Below are 21715 nucleotides of genomic sequence, written 5' to 3'. Positions count from 1 at the left end.
ATCCCAAGGAGCACTGTGCAAGCGATCATATTGAAATGGAAGGAGTATCATACCACTGCAAATCTACCAAGACCCGGCCGTCCATCCAAACTTTCATCTCAAACAAGGAGAAGACTGATCAGAGATGCAGCCAAGAGGCCCATGATCCCTCTGGATGAACTGCAGAGATCTACAGCTGAGGTGGGAGAGTATGTCCATAGGACAACAATCAGTTGTACACTGCACAAATCTGGCCTTTATGGAAGAGTGGCAAGGAGAAAGCCATTTCTCAAAGATATCCATAAAAAGTGTTGTTTAAAGTTTGCCACAAGCCACCTGGAAGACACACCAAACATGTGGAAGAAGGTGCTCTGGTCAGATGAAACCAAAATTGAACTGTTTGGGTACAATGCCAAATGATATGTTTAGCGTAAAAGCAACAAAGTTCATCACCCTAAACACACCATCCCCACTGTCAAACATGGTGGTGGCAGCATTATGGTTTGGACCTGCTTTCTTCAGCAGGTACAGGGAAGATAGTTAAAATTGATGGGAAGATGGATGTAGCCAAATACAGGGCCATTCATGAAGAAAACCTATTGGAGTGTGCAAAAGACCTGAGACTGGGACGGAGATTTGTCTTCGAACAAGACAATGATACCAAACATAAAGCAAAATCTACAATGTAATGGTTTGCAAATAAACATATCCAGGTGTTAGAATGGCCAAGTCAAAGTCCAGACCTGAATACAATCAAGAATCTGTGGAAAGAGCTGAAAACTGCTATACACAAACGCTCTCCATCCAACCTCACTCAGCTATTTGCAAAGGAAGAATGGGCAAGAATTTCAGTCTCTGAATGTGCAAAACTGATAGAGACATACCCCAAGCGACTTGCAGATGTAATCGCAGCAAAAGGTGGCACTACAAAGTATTAACTTAAAGGGGACGAATAATATTGCACGCCCCACTTTTCACTTGTTTATTTTTTAAAAATGTTTAAAATAAGCAATAAATTTTGTTCAACTTCCCAATTGTGTCCCACTTGTTGTTGATTCTTCATCATAAAATTAACATTTTTATCTTTATGTTTGAAGCCTGGGGGAAAAAGGTTGAAAAATTCAAGGGGGCCGAATACTTTCGCAAGGCACTGTATTGCCAGAAAGAACTGCTTGTTCGCTTCAGGCCTATAAAGCAATGGAGCCAAATTTAATGCCTGTTTCAAGGAGAGGACTGCGTCCTTAGCCTCCGAATTCCAGATATTAGGATAAGCAACGTTACGAATCATAGCAGAGATCGGAGTGGTCCAAGACAAGGTGTGGAATTCCTGATAATAATTGGTGAATCCTAAGAAATGCTGGATAGCCTTCTCACTAATTAGACGCAGCTATTTGAGAATCAAGGACACCTTCTCAGGATACAGCTTCAACCCAGTCTCAGAGATGATATACCCCAAAAAGAGAAGAGAAAACTGTTCAAAGAGACATTTCTCATATTTGGCATAGAGACGATTTCTCCCTCAGTCTTTGAAAGACCACACGGATATTTCTCCGAAGGGAAGGGATCCAAAGAAAAGACCTCTGGATAAATCCTAACTCCAGATTTTCCTTGATGTAGTTGGACATGACTTGAGTCTCCGCCTGGGACAGAGGGTAGATACAAACTCAAGGATGGGAGGATCCCGGGAGCAGATCTAAAGGGCAGTATTTCTAAAGATCTTGTATCGTATACTAATGAGGAAGGGCAGTAGCCCCAAGGGCGTTGCTTCCCTTGATAGTCGCTCCCATGGAAAAGGGGAAAATTGCCGGGTGGTGATGGTCACGTTAAAGGGAACCTGTCAGGTGCAGTTCTGGGTGCATATTACTAATCCCTGCCTAACTGTCCTTGTATACACTAGCATAGATAGAGATCTTTAGAAAAAGTATTTCTAAAGATATTGTATTGTATGCTAATGAGCGATGGCAGTAGCCCCAAGGGTGTTGCTTTCCTTGCTAGTCGCCCCCATTTGCATGTTAATACGCCCCTGTGGGTGTGCTAACATGCTAATGAATGCGCAGCGTCAGAGGATGATCTCACTCACCTCTCCGCCGCCATCGCCGCTTGATGCTGGATTTCAGCTCAGTGCACATGACCCCAGAGGTTCGGTCATGCGCACTATGAAGCCGGGTGTATGTGTTGCCCAGGGCTATGGGGAACACGATCCCGGGCCGTGTATGTACGGGGATGCTGTGTCACGGTTATATAAAGGCCAATTCCCAGTTCCGTGGCCCTAGGGACGCTTTTTAAAAGGGTGTATATACAGGGGAGTGAAAGAGTTTGTATTGTGACGCCACTTGCGGGTTGCGGTTATGGTGATGGAGCTGCTGCTGCACAGTCTAGTACCTCTGGGGCTGATGGTGGTGGCAGCCGAGATGGTAGGCCCTCCACAAGCAGGGTTGGGCCCCAGGGAATGAATTGGTGGGGTCTATCGCATAAAGAAGGGAGACCAGTGGGGATACAGTGCAACTTCTGTTTACTCATTATCAGATGGAATGGTGGCCTCGAGGACGGCTGGTTCAGACCCCTGGTCCCTTTCGTCCCAGTGTCGGAGTGGTGACCTGGTAGTCTCTTACCCCGGCACCTCTCACTTGTGGTTGGGACCCTGTAGCCTGGAGCGTTTGTGGGTCCCTTACTGTCTTTTGGCAGTCTCTTGTCCGTACGGCGGGCAGTGCGAACCCTGTAGGGTCGGTGTTATATTCTGGTCCCTGGCTCAATCTTTACTGCTGGTGCCCCCGGATTCTTTGGGACAGTGAGGTCCGTGAAGGTCCCCTCACTGTGCAGGTGTTTGTCAGGTTGCGTGAAGCTGTCGCCTGACCTAGAGCCCTGTGCCCCGTTGGTGCTCTGGTTCCAGAGGTACCTGGCTGTACCGTCCCTGGCAACCACTCTCCTTGCCACCTCAGTCACCGTTACACGACCCCATCTGGAAACACGTTCGTCCCCTTCAACTGTAACTATAGGCAGGGCCGCCACTAGGAATTTCAGGGCCCCATACTGGCAAAATTTTCGGGCCCTCTTGGGACTCCGCCCAGGCTCCACCCCAGCTCCGCCTCCACCCCTCAAATTTCCTACAGTCTCACTACCACTCTTGGAAAAACATGTATGTATGATATACATATATACACAGACAGTATACACACAGACAGTATACACAGAGACAGACGGTATACACAGGCAGACAGACAGAACGTACACACATACAGACTGTATACACAGACAGACTGTCTACACAGACAGACTGTATACACAGAGACAGACTGTATACACAGACTGTATACACAGAGACAGACAGACTGTATACACAGACAGACTGTATACACAGACTGTATACACAGAGACAGACAGACTGTATACACAGACAGACTGTATACACAGAGACAGACAGACTGTATACACAGACAGGCTGTATACACAGACTGTATACACAGAGACAGACAGGCTGTATACACAATCAAGAAATAACGTCTGGAACACCATTCTGAGTCTGAACTGGGTGCAAAAACCTAAAAAATCTACACTATATGGAGAGAAGTTTCTCTTCATTCATATGTTCATGGCAGTAATGCAGATTCCATTTTTCCCATTTTCATTCTTACATATAGCTATTGGATTTTTCATGTCAGTATTCACACAGCAGTTTCTGCTTTTTATATATTCCCCTTACATAGTCACTGGTGTGCATACCTTCTCTCCATATAGGCTGTATACACAGACAGGCTGTATACACAGACTGTATACACAGAGACAGACAGACAGACTGTATACACAGACAGACTGTATACACAGACTGTATACACAGAGACAGACAGACTTTATACACAGACTGTATACACAGACAGACTGTATACACAGATAGACTGTATACACAGAGACAGACAGACTGTATACACAGACTGTATACACAGAGACAGACAGACTGTATACACAGACTGTATACACACACAGACTGTATACATAGAGACAGACTGAATACACAGACAGACTGTATACACAGAGACAGACAGACTGTATACACAGACAGACTGTATACACAGAGACAGCTGCTGTGACTGGGGCTTGGTGAAGAGGAGGTGCCCATCCTGCCGGGGGCTTAATGAAGATAAGTAATTACCCCGGGCCTGTCCGGGCCCCCTCTCTTCACCGGGTCCCCTACACCAGGCACAGTAGTAATGCCCTGATGGCGGCCCTGACTACGGGACTCCTCCTTCTAAGTGTCTGTCGGTGTCTGTTTTCTCCCCTCCCACCGGGCTGCCTTCTAGTGGACTGGCTCCACCTCTAGGTGGCCATCCATTGGGTCACGGAATAGTCAGTCATCCCTAATGGGGAGTGGGGAACTGGGGATGTTATGTGTGTTGCTGGTACTGGCACTGGGTTTCCAGGTCCCTGGGGGTAGGTCCTGCATCTGGTTCAGGATGCAGTACCTAGTAGTGTTCAAGGGCGATACATTTACGTGTCCTGGCTTCAAACTGTAGTGCGCATGACTGAACCTCTGAGGTCATGCGCACTGACCAGAAATCCAGCATCAAGTGGCAATGGTGGCGGAGAGGTGAGATCATCCTGTGACGATGTGTATTCATTAGCATGATAGCACGCCCACAGGGGCATACTAGCATGCTAATGGGTGCAACTAGCAAAGGAAGCAACGCCCTTGGGGCTACTGCCCTCGCTCATTAGCATATGGTAAAAGATCTTTAGAAATACTTTTTCTAAAGATCCCTTTATTATGTTAGTGTATACAGGGACGGTTAGGCAGGGATTAGCAATATGCACCAGAACTGCTCGTGGCTCTGGTTGCATACTGCACCTGACAGGTTCCCTGTTCAGTATTTGTTGAGTTTTTTACCTCAGTATTTGGGGAGATATTTCCTCAGAATTTGTAGCCAAACGCAGGAGTGGAACAAGAGGAAAGTATAATAGAAACTCAACACTTCTGTATTTATCACCCACTCCTGGTTTTGGCTACAAATACTGAGGTAAAATACTGACCAAATACTGAAGGTGTGGAAAAATACTACGGTAGTATGCACTCACACACAGACAAGCAGTGGTCCCATGGACACCACTGACAGGACTCAGCATCTGGAATTCTACATTACACTGAGCTATTGGCCTTGCACAGGGGCCCTTTCCTGTCTGCACCTACGGTGTATATATATATATATATATATATATATATATAATATATATGAAATGACCAGCCAGGGAGGCCTCTGGCTGTGTAGTCGTGGCAGCACTATATTCAAGGCACATCCCTGGCTTCATCACTTCTTTAATGTTGAGAGAGTGTATGTCGGTGTCTTCATCGGCCGATGCACAAAGAGGCTGCAGGCAACAGTCCAGATGCAATAAAAACGACATTTATTCACAAAGTTAAAGAGGAAAAACACTCCGGTCAGCGGATTCCGGCAATATTAGTGGAGCTGGGGACAACCTGCCCAAACGCACCCTCTGATGGGGATATGCCCAGAGTTCTTCTCCCACTCTTCAGCCAAGCATACACCGGACCCACACCGGCAGAATAGGCTTTGAGGTTGCGCCACTGAACTCCCACTCTTCAGCCAAGCATACACCGGACCCACACCGGCAGAATAGGCTTTGAGGTTGCGCCACTGGACTCCCACTCTTCAGCCAAGCATACACCGGACCCACACCGGCAGAATAGGCTTTGAGGTTGCGTCCACCTCCTTATCCCAGGTGTCCCCCGATGTTCCGCTCACACAATCGCACTTGCCGCTCCAGATGTTCACACTCCGCTGACCCGGATCCTCACTCCCCACACACATTCAGACCTTGCCTAGATATCCGGCCGACTCCTCCTCCCCGGTGGCAACAGCCGTCCCACCCGGCCACTAGGGGGTGCCCTAACACAGCACATAACAATATAAAATTCAACACTTTTAATAATCACAATGCCGGGTAACTATGCTAAACTAGTAGGGGGTAGGCCCACCCACTACATGCCTCCCCTCTTAAAATCCGAGCCTCCCGGCAAGGCTCTTAAACACATAAAAACATAAACATATAAAAACCTTTCGGTTCAGTCCTCAACAGCGGCACCAGTTCAGCGGCGCTCCCGGTCTTGAGGGGCGCTTGATGGCGCAACAGCGCTCCCGGTCTCTGGATAGCGCCCGGAGGCTCAACAGCGCTCCCGGTCTTAGATGGGTGCCCGGAGGCTTCAGTAGCGCTCCCGGTCTTCGCTGGAGGTGCCCGGAGGCTTCAAGAGCGCTCCCGGTCTTTGCTGGGGCAACAGGCCCGTAAAACTTTACAACAACAGAGGAACTTTCTGCCGGTCTGGAACAACACCGGTCTCGGCAAGTGCTGGAGGCAACAACTTACTCTGGGGGCCAGGCCCTCTTCCATTCCTCCGCTTGGGCCTGGATGTATGCCCCCAGGGATTGTCCCGGCTGCTGACGGATCCTCTGGAAGGACGCAGGGGCGTAGGGTGGCTCCACAGGCGCAGCTGCTGCAGCTCCTCTCGGTGGTGAAGGCGTCGCTGCCCCTGACAATCTTGCTGGTAACGGCGGCGGTGTCAATGCTGAGACTGGGTAGAGTGGAGACGGGTCCTCGTTTCCCGCTCTTAAACAGACTCCACCCCCAGCCCCACGCATCATCTTGACTCCTCCGCTGAGGTACTTCTTTTTCTTCTTCCGTGCCCTGGAGCTGGCGCCTCCCCTCTTTGGGCGGAGTACTCCATGCTTTCTCTTCGGCACCGGCCAGCCCCAGGCTCTTCTTTCGGCGCCAGTTTTCCGCGCCTTTTCTGTTTCTTCACAGACGTCGGCCATCTTGCCGCCATCTTGTGCCCGGTCCAACGCCTTGGGCACTTCTTCCTCCCACCATGGGACTGGGAATCTTCTTTCATAGTCCGAATTCCGTGCTTCAGGCACTACTTGGTCTTCAGACTCCTGGTTCTCCGGCAAGGGACTCGTATCCTGCCGACTACGCCACATGAAATGACCAGCCAGGGAGGCCTCTGGCTGTGTAGTCGTGGCAGCACTATATTCAAGGCACATCCCTGGCTTCATCACTTCTTTAATGTTGAGAGAGTGTATGTCGGTGTCTTCATCGGCCGATGCACAAAGAGGCTGCAGGCAACAGTCCAGATGCAATAAAAACGACATTTATTCACAAAGTTAAAGAGGAAAAACACTCCGGTCAGCGGATTCCGGCAATATTAGTGGAGCTGGGGACAACCTGCCCAAACGCACCCTCTGATGGGGATATGCCCAGAGTTCTTCTCCCACTCTTCAGCCAAGCATACACCGGACCCACACCGGCAGAATAGGCTTTGAGGTTGCGCCACTGAACTCCCACTCTTCAGCCAAGCATACACCGGACCCACACCGGCAGAATAGGCTTTGAGGTTGCGCCACTGGACTCCCACTCTTCAGCCAAGCATACACTGGACCCACACCGGCAGAATAGGCTTTGAGGTTGCGTCCACCTCCTTATCCCAGGTGTCCCCCGATGTTCCGCTCACACAATCGCACTTGCCGCTCCAGATGTTCACACTCCGCTGACCCGGATCCTCACTCCCCACACACATTCAGACCTTGCCTAGATATCCGGCCGACTCCTCCTCCCCGGTGGCAACAGCCGTCCCACCCGGCCACTAGGGGGTGCCCTAACACAGCACATAACAATATAAAATTCAACACTTTTAATAATCACAATGCCGGGTAACTATGCTAAACTAGTAGGGGGTAGGCCCACCCACTACATATATATATATATATATGTGTGTGTGGAAAATACAGAGCTTCTAACCACCAACCCCAGAATAAACCCCTAGGGCCACCACCACATGTGACTGCTCAGTGTGTACATGAACGCCTCAGATGCACCGTGCGGGGTGAGGCGCCCCCTGGCGGCACTTCTAGTTATTGTCAGGGAACACTTGAAGTTTCGCTTTCGCTCGCTGAGGTACTTTTCTATCCACCGTCCAGTCAGGGGCACAGAGTGCGCGGTAACACGACACTTATGGCCCGGAGGGGGCACTCCGAGCCTGTGCCACTGCACCAGTATAAAACGGGGGAGGGTTTGTGTACCTAGTGGCCGGCATTACTGTGTGCCCCAGCCAGGGTGAGTGACGCTGCCCGGGTCGCACACGCGCTCCCTCCCCGGAGACAAAGAGCGGGTGCAGGGCGCACACACACATCCAGCTGTTGTGGGCAGCTGCCGCCCGGGACACAAGCAGCAGGTGCACGGCCGACCAATAGGCAGCGGCGGGACAGGCTGTCTCCGCCCACCACAGGGGGAGGAGCTTATACCCCGGCCGGTTGCTCTTAATGCAAAGCAAACAGGGAGCGGGGTAGTCTGGCGTGTAACAGCGGGGTCTGCAGCTGCAGAGAGCGGTCACAGAGGAGTGCGGGACCTCCGAGCCGTGCGGGACCTCCGAGCCGTGCGGGGCAGTCCGTGTATCTACCTCACAGTAGGCGCCGCGGGATTTGCCGGTCACCTGTCTGCCGTGCATGAGTTTCAGCGTCTCCTGAGACCAGGTGTGTGCAGACGAGGAGCAGGAAGGCGGCATCCCCAAGATGCACACTACCCAGAAAGATACCACCTACACCAAGATCTTCGTCGGGGGGCTGCCCTACCACACCACGGACTCCAGCCTCAGGAAGTATTTCGAGGTGTTCGGAGACATTGAGGAGGCGGTGGTCATCACGGACCGGCAGACCGGCAAGTCCAGAGGCTACGGCTTTGTAAGTACCCGGTGCCAGGATGGAGGGGCTGGCAGAGCCCAGGCCTGAGGGCAGAGCTCCTCTGTAGTCATGTGGGCACAGCAGATGGGTCAGAGCCTCAGGACAAACAGAAACTCATTGTCTATATGGAAAGTACCCCAAGCAGGCAGCGATCACCTGGGCACTGCACTCCTGGCTCTGCCCCTGGGCACTGCACTCCTGGCTCTGCCCCTGGGCACTGCACTCCTGGCTCTGCCCCTGGGCACTGCACTCCTGGCTCTGCCCCTGGGCACTGCACCCCTGGCTCTGCCCCTGGGCACTGCACCCCTGCCTTGTGCCCCTGGGCACTGCACCCCTGCCTTGTGCCCCTGGGCACTGCACCCCTGCCTTGTGCCCCTGGGCACTGCACCCCTGCCTTGTGCCCCTGGGCACTGCACTCCTGCCTTGTGCCCCTGGGCACTGCACTCCTGCCTTGTGCCCCTGCCTCAATGTGCCTTCTGCTGAGTGTACACACAGGTCCTGGCTCCATACAGGCCCCTGGACTGTGCCACATGTGTGTGCTGCAGTGCATTGACCTGGTTCCCAGCCATAATGGTGACATGCTTTACCCCGATCATCACTCCACAGCATAACCTCTTACACTGTTTTATAGGCGATGAGCCCCATTTATTTTTATCCCATTGACATGCACTGACCTGGCCATGGACATTATACTGCTGGTGGTTTCTGCTGGTTTTGCTCGGATCCTCTCAGGGCCAACAAGTTGTTTGGATCTCACCGGTGGTACTTGGTTGGTTCTGTCGGCTGTGTATGAAGGCCTTTTGTCTGGTAGCTGATTTTTCTCTGATACTTCGAGTAACTGTTTAATTTTAGTTTCATAAATGAATATTACACTTGAAAATAAACTAATATATCTGATCAGAGAAGTTTGCTTCCTTCTTTTTGGACTGTTCTTTCACTCTCAAGACATTGATCAGATCTGTATTAATTGTAGACACACTACCCCCCCCCCCCCCCATTATTGAAAGATACCTTGGTGCTTCTCTAACCATGGAGGGAGGAGCTGGAGGCTCCATGGAGTTTCACGAGAACCATTTGTCATCGCTGATATCCGAAATGGAGAAATTCTGTATTTACTGAAGACTGATTTTTACCTGTGATTTGAGAATGATTATTCTTAGAGGAGGAAGAAGCAGTTATCTCAGATATTATAAAGTTTATATTCCCCTGTACTATTGATTTTTATGATAATAAAAAAACATGAAACAAAAACTAAATATTGTGAATCCAGAAGTGTCAATAGGTGAGGTTCTTGTGATCAAATCCTACAGGCAGCCATACATCCAATTCCAGAAAGTTAATAGTAGTATTTAACTATGAAGCTTGGTAATGCTAATGTATTTAAAGCGCTGTGGAATTAATAGCAGTATATAAGTGAATAAATAAATATTATATGGTATGATCACATGGGCTGAGTTAGTGTGGGACTGCCGGCTAATTAGATTACCGCTTTTGTCAGTGTCATTTCTTAGGCCTAGTGCTTGGCAAGAGCTATAAGTAGGTAAGAAGGACGGACATGCCATTTTTGGGACAGTGTCAGCAGGGCCACGTTAGCTACTTGTTTACGTATTCTTTTTGTCTTTGTTCCAGGTTACAATGGCTGACAGAGCTGCTGCAGAAAGAGCCTGTAAAGACCCCAATCCTATTATTGATGGGAGAAAAGCCAATGTGAATCTCGCCTACCTGGGAGCCAAGCCCCGGATAATGCAGCCAGGTTTGCTTTAGTCTGGAATTTACAATATAGCTGCAAGAAATTTCTAATTGTAGATTTGTAAAAAATAATTATCTTTCCTCCAGGTTTTACATTTGGGGTCCAGCAAATTCACCCTGCACTTATACAAAGGCCTTTTGGGTAAGTCTAACATGCCTAATGAAATGAGATCACAATGTAACAACTGTAGAGCTGAGTAAGTGGCTTCTCATATATATCTGTATATGCAGCTAGCCATCAAGGTGCCATAGTTCAGTCTGAAGCCCAACTCCTCTATATCCTTCGGTGCTCTCCCACTGCTGACTATTGACAGGTTACTGCAAGGTGAGAGCTGTTCTCTACTTATTAGTGTTCCGTCAACTGTAATATTGCCATTTTTCTCAAATAACCTAACCCTCCCCCACACCCACTTTCCAAGGCCCAAAATATTTGAAGGTAGATTATTTTTCCCTTTTTCCAGAGGAGGGGAGCTGTTGGAGCCTTGTATACAGCTATCATATCCACTGTTGCTCAATGTGATCTATCTCTTTCTAATCTGACAGGGGTCGTTTACAGTTAAGATAACTGATGGCAAGGATTTGGTGATAAGAGATGGAATAGTTCTATTTGGAATTAATCTATGTTACCAGTAGACTCAGAAAACAAGCTAAATGGTGATTAAAGATGCATGTATGTTGGTTGGTTTTTATTTTATTTTTTTCTAGTGTACATTAGCTCCTAGATTTTGTGTGCCTTTTCCATTACAGCCATGAAGTGGTTTTTCACAGCTAAACTGTGTGTTCTTTTTATTTTTACTGTTTTTTTTTTGTTTGTTTTTTTGTTTTTTATAAATCCTAGTGAACACTGCGTTGTTTGGGGTGGGGAGTGAGCCTTGACTTTTGTGTTTATTTTGTTGAGGAGTGTTGACTTTGCTACAGGGAGCAAAGGGCCCTTCTTGGCTCTTTCTTCAAAGTTACAGCTTGTTGCTCCTTTTTAACCATATATTGTGGTGATTTGATATTTTATTTATTTTTATTTTTTTCCTTTTTTTGCTGTGACGTTTCATTGAACTTTTTCAGCTTGCATGTTCCACGCGTTTTCCTTTTCGTTTTGTTCTTTGATTAACCATTTGTTCCGTTGGGCTTTCTAATGTAATTTTTCTATTTATATACACTGCTCACAAAAAGTTAGGGATATTTGGCTTTCGGGTGAAATTTCAGGAAGATCCTAAAATGTACTCTTAACCTTTTCAGCTGACCTTAATGTGACCTTCTATAAACTTTTGAATGCACATGTCCCAACTATTCAACGTTTCAGTACTTTATGCTCTAACAAGGAGCTTAATGGCAAAATTCACAAAAGGTGTTTTGCTCTATGAATCGCCCCATACGTTTTGGGATTCAACTAGAATTGGTATTTATATAGTCCTCATCATGTCGTTTATATTTTGATATCGTGAGACCAAGATGACGCCTAATAATTGATCAACAGTACCTTGCCATTGTGAGGTTTTAAGCAGTATGTCCCCAGATGTAAGTGGCCACACAGCTTAGTGTTATCAGCAGGTTGCAACAGAGACTGAAGGAGTCACAGAAGGACATAGAAGTGGATGTCCTTTGGCCACATCCAACACTGATCACCACTTCATTATGAACAATGCCCTTCTGAACCAAATGATGGATGTTGCACAACTACAGGCAAATTTAAGGGAGGTGAGAGCCGCCCAAGTGTCCAGTCAGACCATTCGAAACTGTTTACATCAGTGTGGTCTGCATGCTAGTTGACCTGCAAGGATACTTGACCACACCACCAGGGAGCATCTACGCTGGACGAGGGACCGGTGGGCCTCAGTGCTGTTCACTGATGAAGGGTTCTTTTCCACTTACGATAGACTCTCGCATATCTTGCATTGCAGTACCCGGGACGGCCTGCCTCTTTCCCGACGGGAGCGTTTCAGCAGCTTAGAAATACATGCAGCTGACCAGCTCCTGTTGTGAGAGAGGCAAGCCGTCCCGGGTAATGCAATGCGAGAAACGTGTGAGTCTCACGTGGAAAAGAACCCAAAAGACAAATCACTCTGAGCAGAAATGATGGTCACCAATGATGTTGGAAACCTCGAACTGCACTATGCATCAGCCACTGTTGTCACCAGATGAGACTTTGTTGGTAGTGCTAGTGTGGGCAGATGATGTGTCTAGTTAATTCAGAACTACCCTACACTTTGTGAATGGTACAGTGACAAGCCTCTACAACTTGAAAAACAGAATTAATCCTGTCAACGTGCTACTGCATGAACAACACAGGCCTAATTTCATCTTCATTGACAACAGTTCCCCAGCTCAAGGTTGCTTCATTAGGGATTGGCTGCTGTAGACTAGGGTACCTCAAATGGAGTGGCCTTCATTTTGTTTTGTTTTTTTTTTTTTTTGTTTTTTTGCAAACATGAATCCTATGAGATCAGCTGATTTGCTGTGTAGAGGCCTGTAGTGCTATACCCCAGAACCTCAGTGATCTGGGGGCTGCCTTTCAGGAAATGTGCACCATGCTTCAACAAACAATAACTTCATGAGCTGTTGTTGTCAAGCTGGAAATGATGATCAAGACCACGTGACAAGTTTAGACATTGAAATTTTATGGGGTATACCCACAACTACTGGCTTTCATTTCAATAAATTGTTTGAAATATGATGCCCTACTTTCATGATAAAATATCACTGTAGTGTGAACTTTTTAAGCTTTACATACATTTCACCTGAAAGCCAAATATCCCTAACTGTTTATGAGTAGTGTATGTATTTTTGCCATAGTTGTAAGATCTTTATCCCTTTTACAATGGCTCCAAACCATTCTGCTAATCTGTAATTCCAAATTTTAGTAGCACTTTTTACATTTGAGCAACAAACGTATGTTGTATAATTGATATTCCAAATGCAGTTTACATGGCACTTCTTTTGGCGTGGACATTTTTTACTATTGGCTTGATGCTCTTTAATCTGCAGTACTAGATTTCAGTTTGAGAATTGATGTTTATTGCGTCAAAGATGTTTGCAAAAGACAAACGTTTGGTCGAATGATCTAATAATATCTTAACGGAGGAGTCATGTTGGTGTAGGACTGCAATTTTAACCAAGTGTTTGATATCTTACGGTTTCTGACCATACTCCTCTTAAACCTATTTTGTGTTGTAATTAAAGCCACACTGAAATGTCATGAGTCTTGTTTGTGGGGGAAAAAAAAAATTCTCAACTATATCAATTCTTGTGATACACTACTTGAATATTTTTATTTTTGAACCTCTGCCTAGAGAAAATAACTTGTGCTTTTATAACCTGACACAACTTATAGAAGCCCTTTCTGTTCTTTAATACAGGCTTTTGGTTTGATTCAATGTTGCTGCCCTCCTAACTTTATCTAAATTACATGCTTGACCTTCACGATGGGTCAATGTTCACTTTGGCCATATAAAGACATTTTTCACTGCCAGCCCCTTCTCATGTGTCAGTTCAAAAATAGCCCTAATGCAGCCTCTCCTGTCAATCTTCTTGGAATGGAAGTTAGGTGAAATATGTAGGACATCCCTAAAGTGCATAGTGTAAAGATAACGCTGTAATTGGCCTCTTTACTGAGAATAATACTTATGGGATGTGAGCGTTGGAACAGTTCTAAGTTTCAGGTACATTACTGTACGGGGCATGGCAACACTAGCTTTGTTTGCCAGCTTAACTTGCAGTATCTGCACGCAGTTCTCACAGTGCTGCCTCATTAAGTTAATATTTACAAAAAAAAGAAATCCCAGACAAACTGTAGTAACGCAGATCAACATGGCAACACGCTTTTAGTATTGGAGAAGTTTTCTACATTAAAAAAAATAAATAAATAATAGACTTCATTAAAATCACATGGTTATGGCAAATACAGCTCCACTCTGAGTGTGCAATGTTATGTGGATTTTAAAAAGCATTACTGCTATTTGAAATATAAAACTGATCAAAATTTGCAACCAGCACTTCATAGTTATCAGTGTATAGTCTATACAGCAGTAATGTGAACCAAAATGCATAGATTGACTGACTGGTCATACACTTTTTGAGTTAAAAAAAAAAAAAAAAACGCAGGTAAAAAAAAACAGATGTGTGCGGACAGCAAAAATGAAAACTCATAGACTTTGCTGGGGAAGCAAAGTCCTGCAGTTTTGAGGCAAAAAACGCCGCGAAAAAGGCACTGTGCGCACATAGCCTTATGTGATATAGTACCTGGTGATCCTGCGTAACCGGGTCCCCTGCACAATCCGCAACTGCCAATTACTGCATCCTTATTGCCACACATCTCTGATCAATATCAGATATTGACTATAAGCTGAACATAACCCAAGTAAGTTAATTGGACGGCCAATTAGTCTATCTAGATTCTTTTATCTCCGGCATCTAGTTATTACAACTGTCACCTCATTTTATAAGCTGCAAAGTAAAATTTGAAAACCTGTTGCCAGATCAAAAATGGGCAGTTTTTTTTTTTCCTCTTCTCTGCCCTCCTTATTATTCTGTTGCTAATACTCTCGAGTGTTCTATTAATATATTATGGTATATTACATATAAATTTTTTTTTTTTTTTTTTTTTTTGTGCGTTTTAATTTATATATGGTTCTGTTTTATTTTTCACATTGTTACGGTTTTCACCAGGAGGGCATTGTTGCTTGATTCTCTGCGACACGTCTTTAGGCCACCTTGTATAATTACCATGTGTGCCACACCCCCTTCATTAGGGGGGAAAAAACAAAAATTGTCCCATATCTCTGGAACCGTATGACAGATTTAAAGGAGGGGGGAAAAAAACAACCAACCTGAAAACTCCAAAGAAGCAGCAACCCTAAGTTCTGTGCAAAAACTGACCACTTTTGTCCTGGTGACAGGTTCTCTTTAACATTCAGTGAGTTACCAGAAAGTTCTGCTGTTCATTCACCTATTAATAATTGTTCAAAACTTTAAAATGTCCAGAGACAAATTGTTGCCAAGGCACCAGAGAGATTTATATAATTTCTTAATTCATCCAAAATGCATTATAAAAGGAAACTACTATTAGACATTGTGCGTTTAAAACGTTATTGTAATTAAAGGCATATTTGGATTCATACTGTAATGTTCATGATGCCGTCTCTGGTTGTGTTCTCATTAGTTCAGTGTGACTTTTTATAATCCACCATAATCTGCTTGTATACATTGAGATCTTCATTTTTGAATTTATAGGCAAGGTTTTGTTTCAATATTTGTATTCTAATCATCTTTTGTTTTTCATACTAGCTGTAAAATAGAATACAATCCTTGTTAAAAAAAAATTTAAAAAAAAAAATTCTTTCACCTTCACAGTGGACTGGGTTGTGTGGTGTGTGTGTGTTTTTTTTTTTTTTTTTTTTTTTTTTTTTTTTTTTGCAGCATTTCAAAGTCAAATATACCAGGTTGAAATCCTAGAGCTACTGCCTGATACATGCTGCCTGTGGCTATATCTGCTGTCAAGTTCACCTTTTAACCTCTTCCTGACTGGGCTCTTAAAAATGTTGCCCCTATTTCTCTCCCCCCAATCCCCTTTTTAAAGAGCCATAACTGCTTTACTTTTTACCATAATGGGTAATTTGGGAAAACCAATAAGTGTGCGTTAGGCCTCCTTCACACGTCCTTGTCTCCGGTACGTGTTTGGTCCTTTTCCTCACATACCGGAGACACGGGCACACGTAGACCCATTAAAATCAATGGGTCTGCGCTTACGTGCGTGTTCTGCCATGGACCGTGTATGTGTGGAGCATATGTGTGTCCATGTGCTCCACACGTCAACATGTCGTCCGTTTTTCTCCAGCATCATGGGTGTCACACGGAACGCAAACAGACCTCATGGACGTGTTCCGTGTGACACGCGCCGGAGAAAACACGTGTTTGAGAAAATTTAAAAAAACTTTACTCCCTTTCTCCAGCCCTCCTATCTCTGCCGCTGCTGTTACTTGCTTCCGACCGCCGCTCATTGAATATTCACTTCACTGCGGCTGGAAGCTGCAGCAGCGGGGGGTCGGCAGGACCGAAGATCAGCACCACGGACAGCGATGCCAGGGACAGGTGAGCATAAAGTTCCTGTTCTCCGTGTGTTTTCATGGATAACACACGTAGGCCATAAACATTGCTCACGGAGGGCAAAACGCACCTCCTGACACGTCCATGAAAAACGTGCGTGGTTTATCACGAACGTGTGAAAGAGGCCTAAGAAGAAGAAAAATTGCAGGGGTGACGAGGGATTCCACAATTTTGAGTTTTTTTTGTTGTTTTTTTTTTTTTTTTGGGTGGGGGGGTTGTTTTTACATAGTGTTTGGGTTGGCAAAATCTGGAAACATGATTCTCCAGGTCAGTGTGATTTATGGAGATATGAAAAAATTTGCTTGCATTGGTGTTTTCTGAGATCTGTAACTTGGTCAAAATGTGTGGGTTCTAATTGCATACAGTATTTTTCAGGGTTGTAGCTGCCAAAAGAATGCAACTTTTTGGAGTTTCTAAAATCTTTTTATTTACACTTTTGTAAAAAAAAAAATAAATGTACATTGGTTCTCTGCATGATGGACTTTAACTACCAAATCAAACATGGAGAGTTTTCATGGCCCCTTTTTTTTTTTTTTTTTTTTTTTTTTTTTTTCCACTTCTTTTATTTAATTTTTTTTTATTTTAATTAAAACAAAAAAAAACCCTACCTGGATCTGTTCTGTGGTGGAGGTTTTTCGTTTTATTCTGGATCTATTCCAAAGCATGACAAACTGGACATGTAAACAGAACCAAATGGGTGATAAAACTGGATTCCACCATTCATTATAGGTGGTCACACCTTTCACAATGACATTTGCACAGGCTTATTAGATGCTTCAATACAAAGGTCAGTCTGTTCAGTGAGGCTATATACATGTGGTGGTTCCTGAAAAAGGAAGGCTATGTAAAAAAAACTTCAGTGGCTTCCTTTTTGGAAGTGAGCCCAACAGCTGATTCATTCTCTCTGAACCAGTATGGCATGTAACAAAAATCAACTGTCATTTCCACCAGGTATCTTTTTACTCTGAAACACCTGGCACATGTTTTTAAAAGCCATCTGAAGTCCATGTGGCTTGTGTGACTAGACTGATCCCTATTACGCTTGTGTGTTTTGGTTGTTGTGTTTTTTGTTTTTGACACCTTTCTCTATAGAAAATCGCTGTCAAAAAAAAAAATGACTATGAATCTTTTATATTTTTTTTTTTTGCCTTTCCTAAGCAAGTTTTTGTAACTATCAGAGATATAGGGGGCACTGGCTTAGGGTAAATGCCATTCAGTAATTTGCATAGAATGAGTTTTGAGCTCCATGTGCTTTGTTTGAGTTGTCAGCGATTTAATGATGTTACCAGTTATCAATGTATTGAACTACATGGGTGTTTTTGTCTAACCCTAGGTTTCTTTAGATCATTTACTTTTTCTTATTTGTCTGGCTGAGAAGTAAACCAGCTGACTCGAAACTGGAAGTTTAGTTCACGGGTATTTACACCAGTTTGCCTTTTCATCCTTCATAATAGTGTGATGCACACATTTGAGATCTCATGCTATGGAGTGTGACATAGCATCTGAAAAGCTTCAACACTGCGCATTGGACAAGTTTTCTGCACTGTCTTGAATGTGTGACTCTGCTGTGTATTCCACCACTTCAGTTCTTTTGTCGCCTGCATTGTTTTTCAAAGAGATTTTAAAGGGTGACTAAGGTTGCAGAGATTAATGTGTGCTGAGTCTGCAGAGTACTTGTAGGGTTGCCACGATAATTTTTCAGTAAATAGATGTTGGTTCATAATATATGAAAAGCATCATAAAAAAACCCAAATCTTTATGATATGAAAATAACCAGTTCTGACTTTTTTCCTTTAATAAATTTCAAAACTTTTGAAATATCAGGTTTAAGTAGTGAAACGTCTTGAAGAAAATTTAAATATTTTCAAATGTTCCCACTTCCCGTTTTTTGATATTTTTAATTTTATTTTTTTTTTTTTTTTTTCTTATAATGCATTTTCTATTGTGGCAACCCTATACACATAATAACCACTAAATTTTTGATATGTGATCGTTAATGGACACATGGGTTAACTTGCAATCTTTCAGTCCTCATTGCTCTTTCTTTACTCAATGTTTACTTTGCTTCTTTGTTTGTTTTATTATAGGATTCCTGCACATTACGTCTACCCTCATGCCTTTGTGCAACCAGGAGTTGTAATCCCACATGTCCAACAAACAGCTGCTACTGCTGCTGCCTCTACAAGTCCATATATCGACTACACTGGAGCCGCCTACGCTCAGTACTCTGCTGCCGCCGCCGCTGCTGCTGCCGCCTACGAGCAATACCCATACGCAGCTTCCCCAGCTGCAACAGGATACGTTACCACTGCAGGTTATGGCTATGCAGTTCAGCAGCCACTCACTGCTGCAGCCCCAGGAACTGCTGCAGCAGCAGCTGCCGCTTTCGGTCAGTACCAACCACAACAGCTGCAGGCTGACCGCTTGCAGTAGCACTTAGACTTTTGAAGAAATTCTCCATCATATCTATTTTTCTTGATTTCTGACTTCCAGTTTCTATAGATAAGACCATATTAAATTAGACTAAATGGCTTTAAGGAGAAACAAACTGCTTTTGGACAGAAAGATTCCAACTTCTCTTTGTAGTAGGCATCCAAGTTGCATTAGGAGAAGCAAGGTGTGTTTCGGGCATATTCAGAAACTTTTTTTTTTTTTTTTTTTTTTCCATTGAAGTCACAATCCATAAACTACAGAATTTTATTTTTGAATCATGGATAGAAACTGCCTTTTACTGATTTTTTTTTTTTTTTTTTTTTTTTTTTTCCTTCCGCTCTTCTTTTACAATGTATTTAATCCAGGGAAATGTCAAACAGCAATATGTAGCTTGTACAAAGTAAAATGTTCAAAGCACAAGCTGTAATATATTCTAACACTGACCGATTGCATTGGTGAGACATGTGGTTGGCATCAATGTGATGGAGGCGCATGGCCTACTTGGTCACATGGTAGGAAGCAAAGCTATTATCTCAACTGTCCTCTATATAAGTGGAACTATGGAGCTAGTGATGTGGAATTAACGGGTGAAACAGCTGTACAGACAATCAATAACACAGACCGTTCTGGAGAGAACACATCACTTGTGCTTATTTGATGAGCTTGTCACATTCTAATCCCTCTCCCCATCCTGTTTCGCTTTTGGGAAACTTAACTGCTGGTGTCAGCTATTCTGATTCTGAAATGGGATCAGCCCCCTTACTACCAGTTTTCTATTTTATTACACCTCTTCATAGCTTGTGAATTAAAAAAAACAGGAAGATACTTGCAAAGGTTAACCCTTTTAAGAATTATTTTTTTTATTTTTTTTTTTTTTTATAATATATGCAAATAAAATACAGGGTCCCTTATGGATGGTAAGGGACTACTGAAAGTATTTAAGTAAAAAAAAGTATTTATCAGTAAGTTTGTACAACTTTATTCTTCGGAATTCTTTAAGGGTTAATTCCACCTATTTGTACTGTGCCTTAACTGTAATGTTTATTGAAAGAAAACTATTTATTTATTTTGAAAGTTTTACTAGGGTGCGCTCTAAAGAAGGGAACTTTAGATGCCTCCGAGAAATGATGTATTCATCTCATGGTATAAATTATTTAAGTAAGTTTAGATGTAGTAAATATTAATCTATTCAACTGAAATGTTGACTTGGATTTATTTAATTCTGAATGTGCACTGTGTAATACTATCCCTACCTTAACACTTTAGGATTTTACATGACAGTTGTAGACTTATGCTCATTTCTTTTCCTCCCTTTCTTTAATCCTCTAAGCAGTATATTATACATTTCATTTGTATGTAGGATATTTTTTTTTCTCCTTTCTTTACTAGAAGAAAAAAGTGCTGCTTTATATGAAGACTTGTTAAACTGCAATACTTGGCAATTTTTATTCTCAACTTAGATATGAATATTTTACACTGTATTGGGTTTTTATACTTGAACAATTTCATACAAGGGAAGAAAAGACAGCATCAATTTTATGGACATTTTGTGTAAATGTCACTGGATTTCTTTTTAAGTATTCAGAATACTAGCCAGTGTTACGTAATTGTAGACAAGAATCTTCAAGCATATTATTTATTCGACATGTTACTTTATAACAATTAAGACCTATTAATTTCACTTGTATAAAAGTACAATAAAAATATCTTATTGCATTGGCATTTTTTTTTCTTGTTGCAAATCTATGTACTCTATTCTAATGTGTACAAGCGCCAAGATTTAGAAATAAAGTAGTTTGGGCCTTTAGGTTGGCGCTACTTGTGTGACTGTATATTCCTAAACAATTGGTTAAAAGAACTGAAGTCCTCAGTGGTTGATACCTTTCTTTTTTTTTTTTAATGGCTAACTGAAAAGATGGTAATAATAATGGTAATAATAGCAAGCTTTCGAGACTACTCAGGTCTCCATTTTAACCAATTTTTCTATCTCTACTTGCTAACACGGTACAAAGATATATTTTACCTGTATATTCCTATGGACTTCTAATAATATGCAGCACCAACCATATAGTTCATGCACACCGAAATGTTAATGTGTAGTAAAACTCATTCAATCTGTCCACCATGTGGCTCCTCTGAATGCATAGTATGGACCCACAACATGCATAAGGTACTGTATTTACCTATATGGATTGAAAATGATTATACCCAAAACTTTAGGTAGTACTTTAGCTTTTTTTTTTTTTTTTTAAATCTGTCATTAAAAGTACATTCGTAGTGTTATAGCAGATGCATGCTATCGGCTTCTAATGTTTATGAAAACAACCCTGCATTGGTCACATTCAAGCTTCTTATTATCTTCACAATCTTGCACTAGCATGTGTGGCCTTCTTCTATTCTTCCACTTCACCCTCTTGTCCTGCAAATGGCTTAAAGCTTTATTTACACATCCTGAAAGTTAATAGCCTTGTGGTGTTTAGTTTGGATGCAGTTTCTGAATATGCTACAGCAGATTTACTATAGAAGTGGCTCATTTTTAGACCATACAGAGTGGGCCATTTATCTGGGTACACCTAAAATGGGAATGGTTGGTGATATAAACTTCCTGTTTGTGGCTCATTAGTATATGGGAGGGGGGAAACTTCTCAAGATGGGTGGTGACCATGGCGGCCATCCAACTTTTTCACCAATAGTTTGATGGTCATGTAACACATCAAACT

At 43.6% G+C, this 21715-nt stretch overlaps 1 protein-coding gene across 5 annotated transcripts; it reads left to right on the top strand.

Annotated features, from left to right (window-relative positions):
• Positions 1-8184: 8184 nt before the first annotated feature.
• RBM24 (RNA binding motif protein 24) lies at positions 8185-20711 on the top strand. Of its 5 annotated transcripts, none has more exons than XR_012724305.1 (6): positions 8186-8717; positions 10347-10470; positions 10554-10608; positions 11010-11120; positions 17896-17978; positions 18650-18730. XR_012724305.1 is itself a non-coding variant. In XM_075314723.1 (4 exons), exons 1-4 carry the CDS (start codon positions 8550-8552, stop codon positions 18993-18995), a joined length of 693 nt encoding a protein of 230 aa, XP_075170838.1. In that variant the 5' UTR covers positions 8185-8549; the 3' UTR covers positions 18996-20711. The 5 variants fall into 5 exon arrangements, 2 of the variants coding, with proteins under 2 accessions (XP_075170838.1, XP_075170839.1); XR_012724306.1 differs by lacking the exon at positions 17896-17978 and adding an exon at positions 10698-10791 and having other exon boundaries at positions 8187-8717; positions 18650-18738; XR_012724304.1 differs by lacking the exon at positions 17896-17978 and having other exon boundaries at positions 18650-18738.
• The last annotated feature ends 1004 nt before the right edge of the window (positions 20712-21715 follow it).

This window comes from Anomaloglossus baeobatrachus, chromosome 6 (assembly GCF_048569485.1).
Source record: "Anomaloglossus baeobatrachus isolate aAnoBae1 chromosome 6, aAnoBae1.hap1, whole genome shotgun sequence".
NCBI lineage: Eukaryota > Metazoa > Chordata > Amphibia > Anura > Aromobatidae > Anomaloglossus > Anomaloglossus baeobatrachus.
The sequence above is the reverse complement of the archived record's forward strand: the minus strand, read 5'-3'. Positions and strand labels throughout refer to the sequence as shown.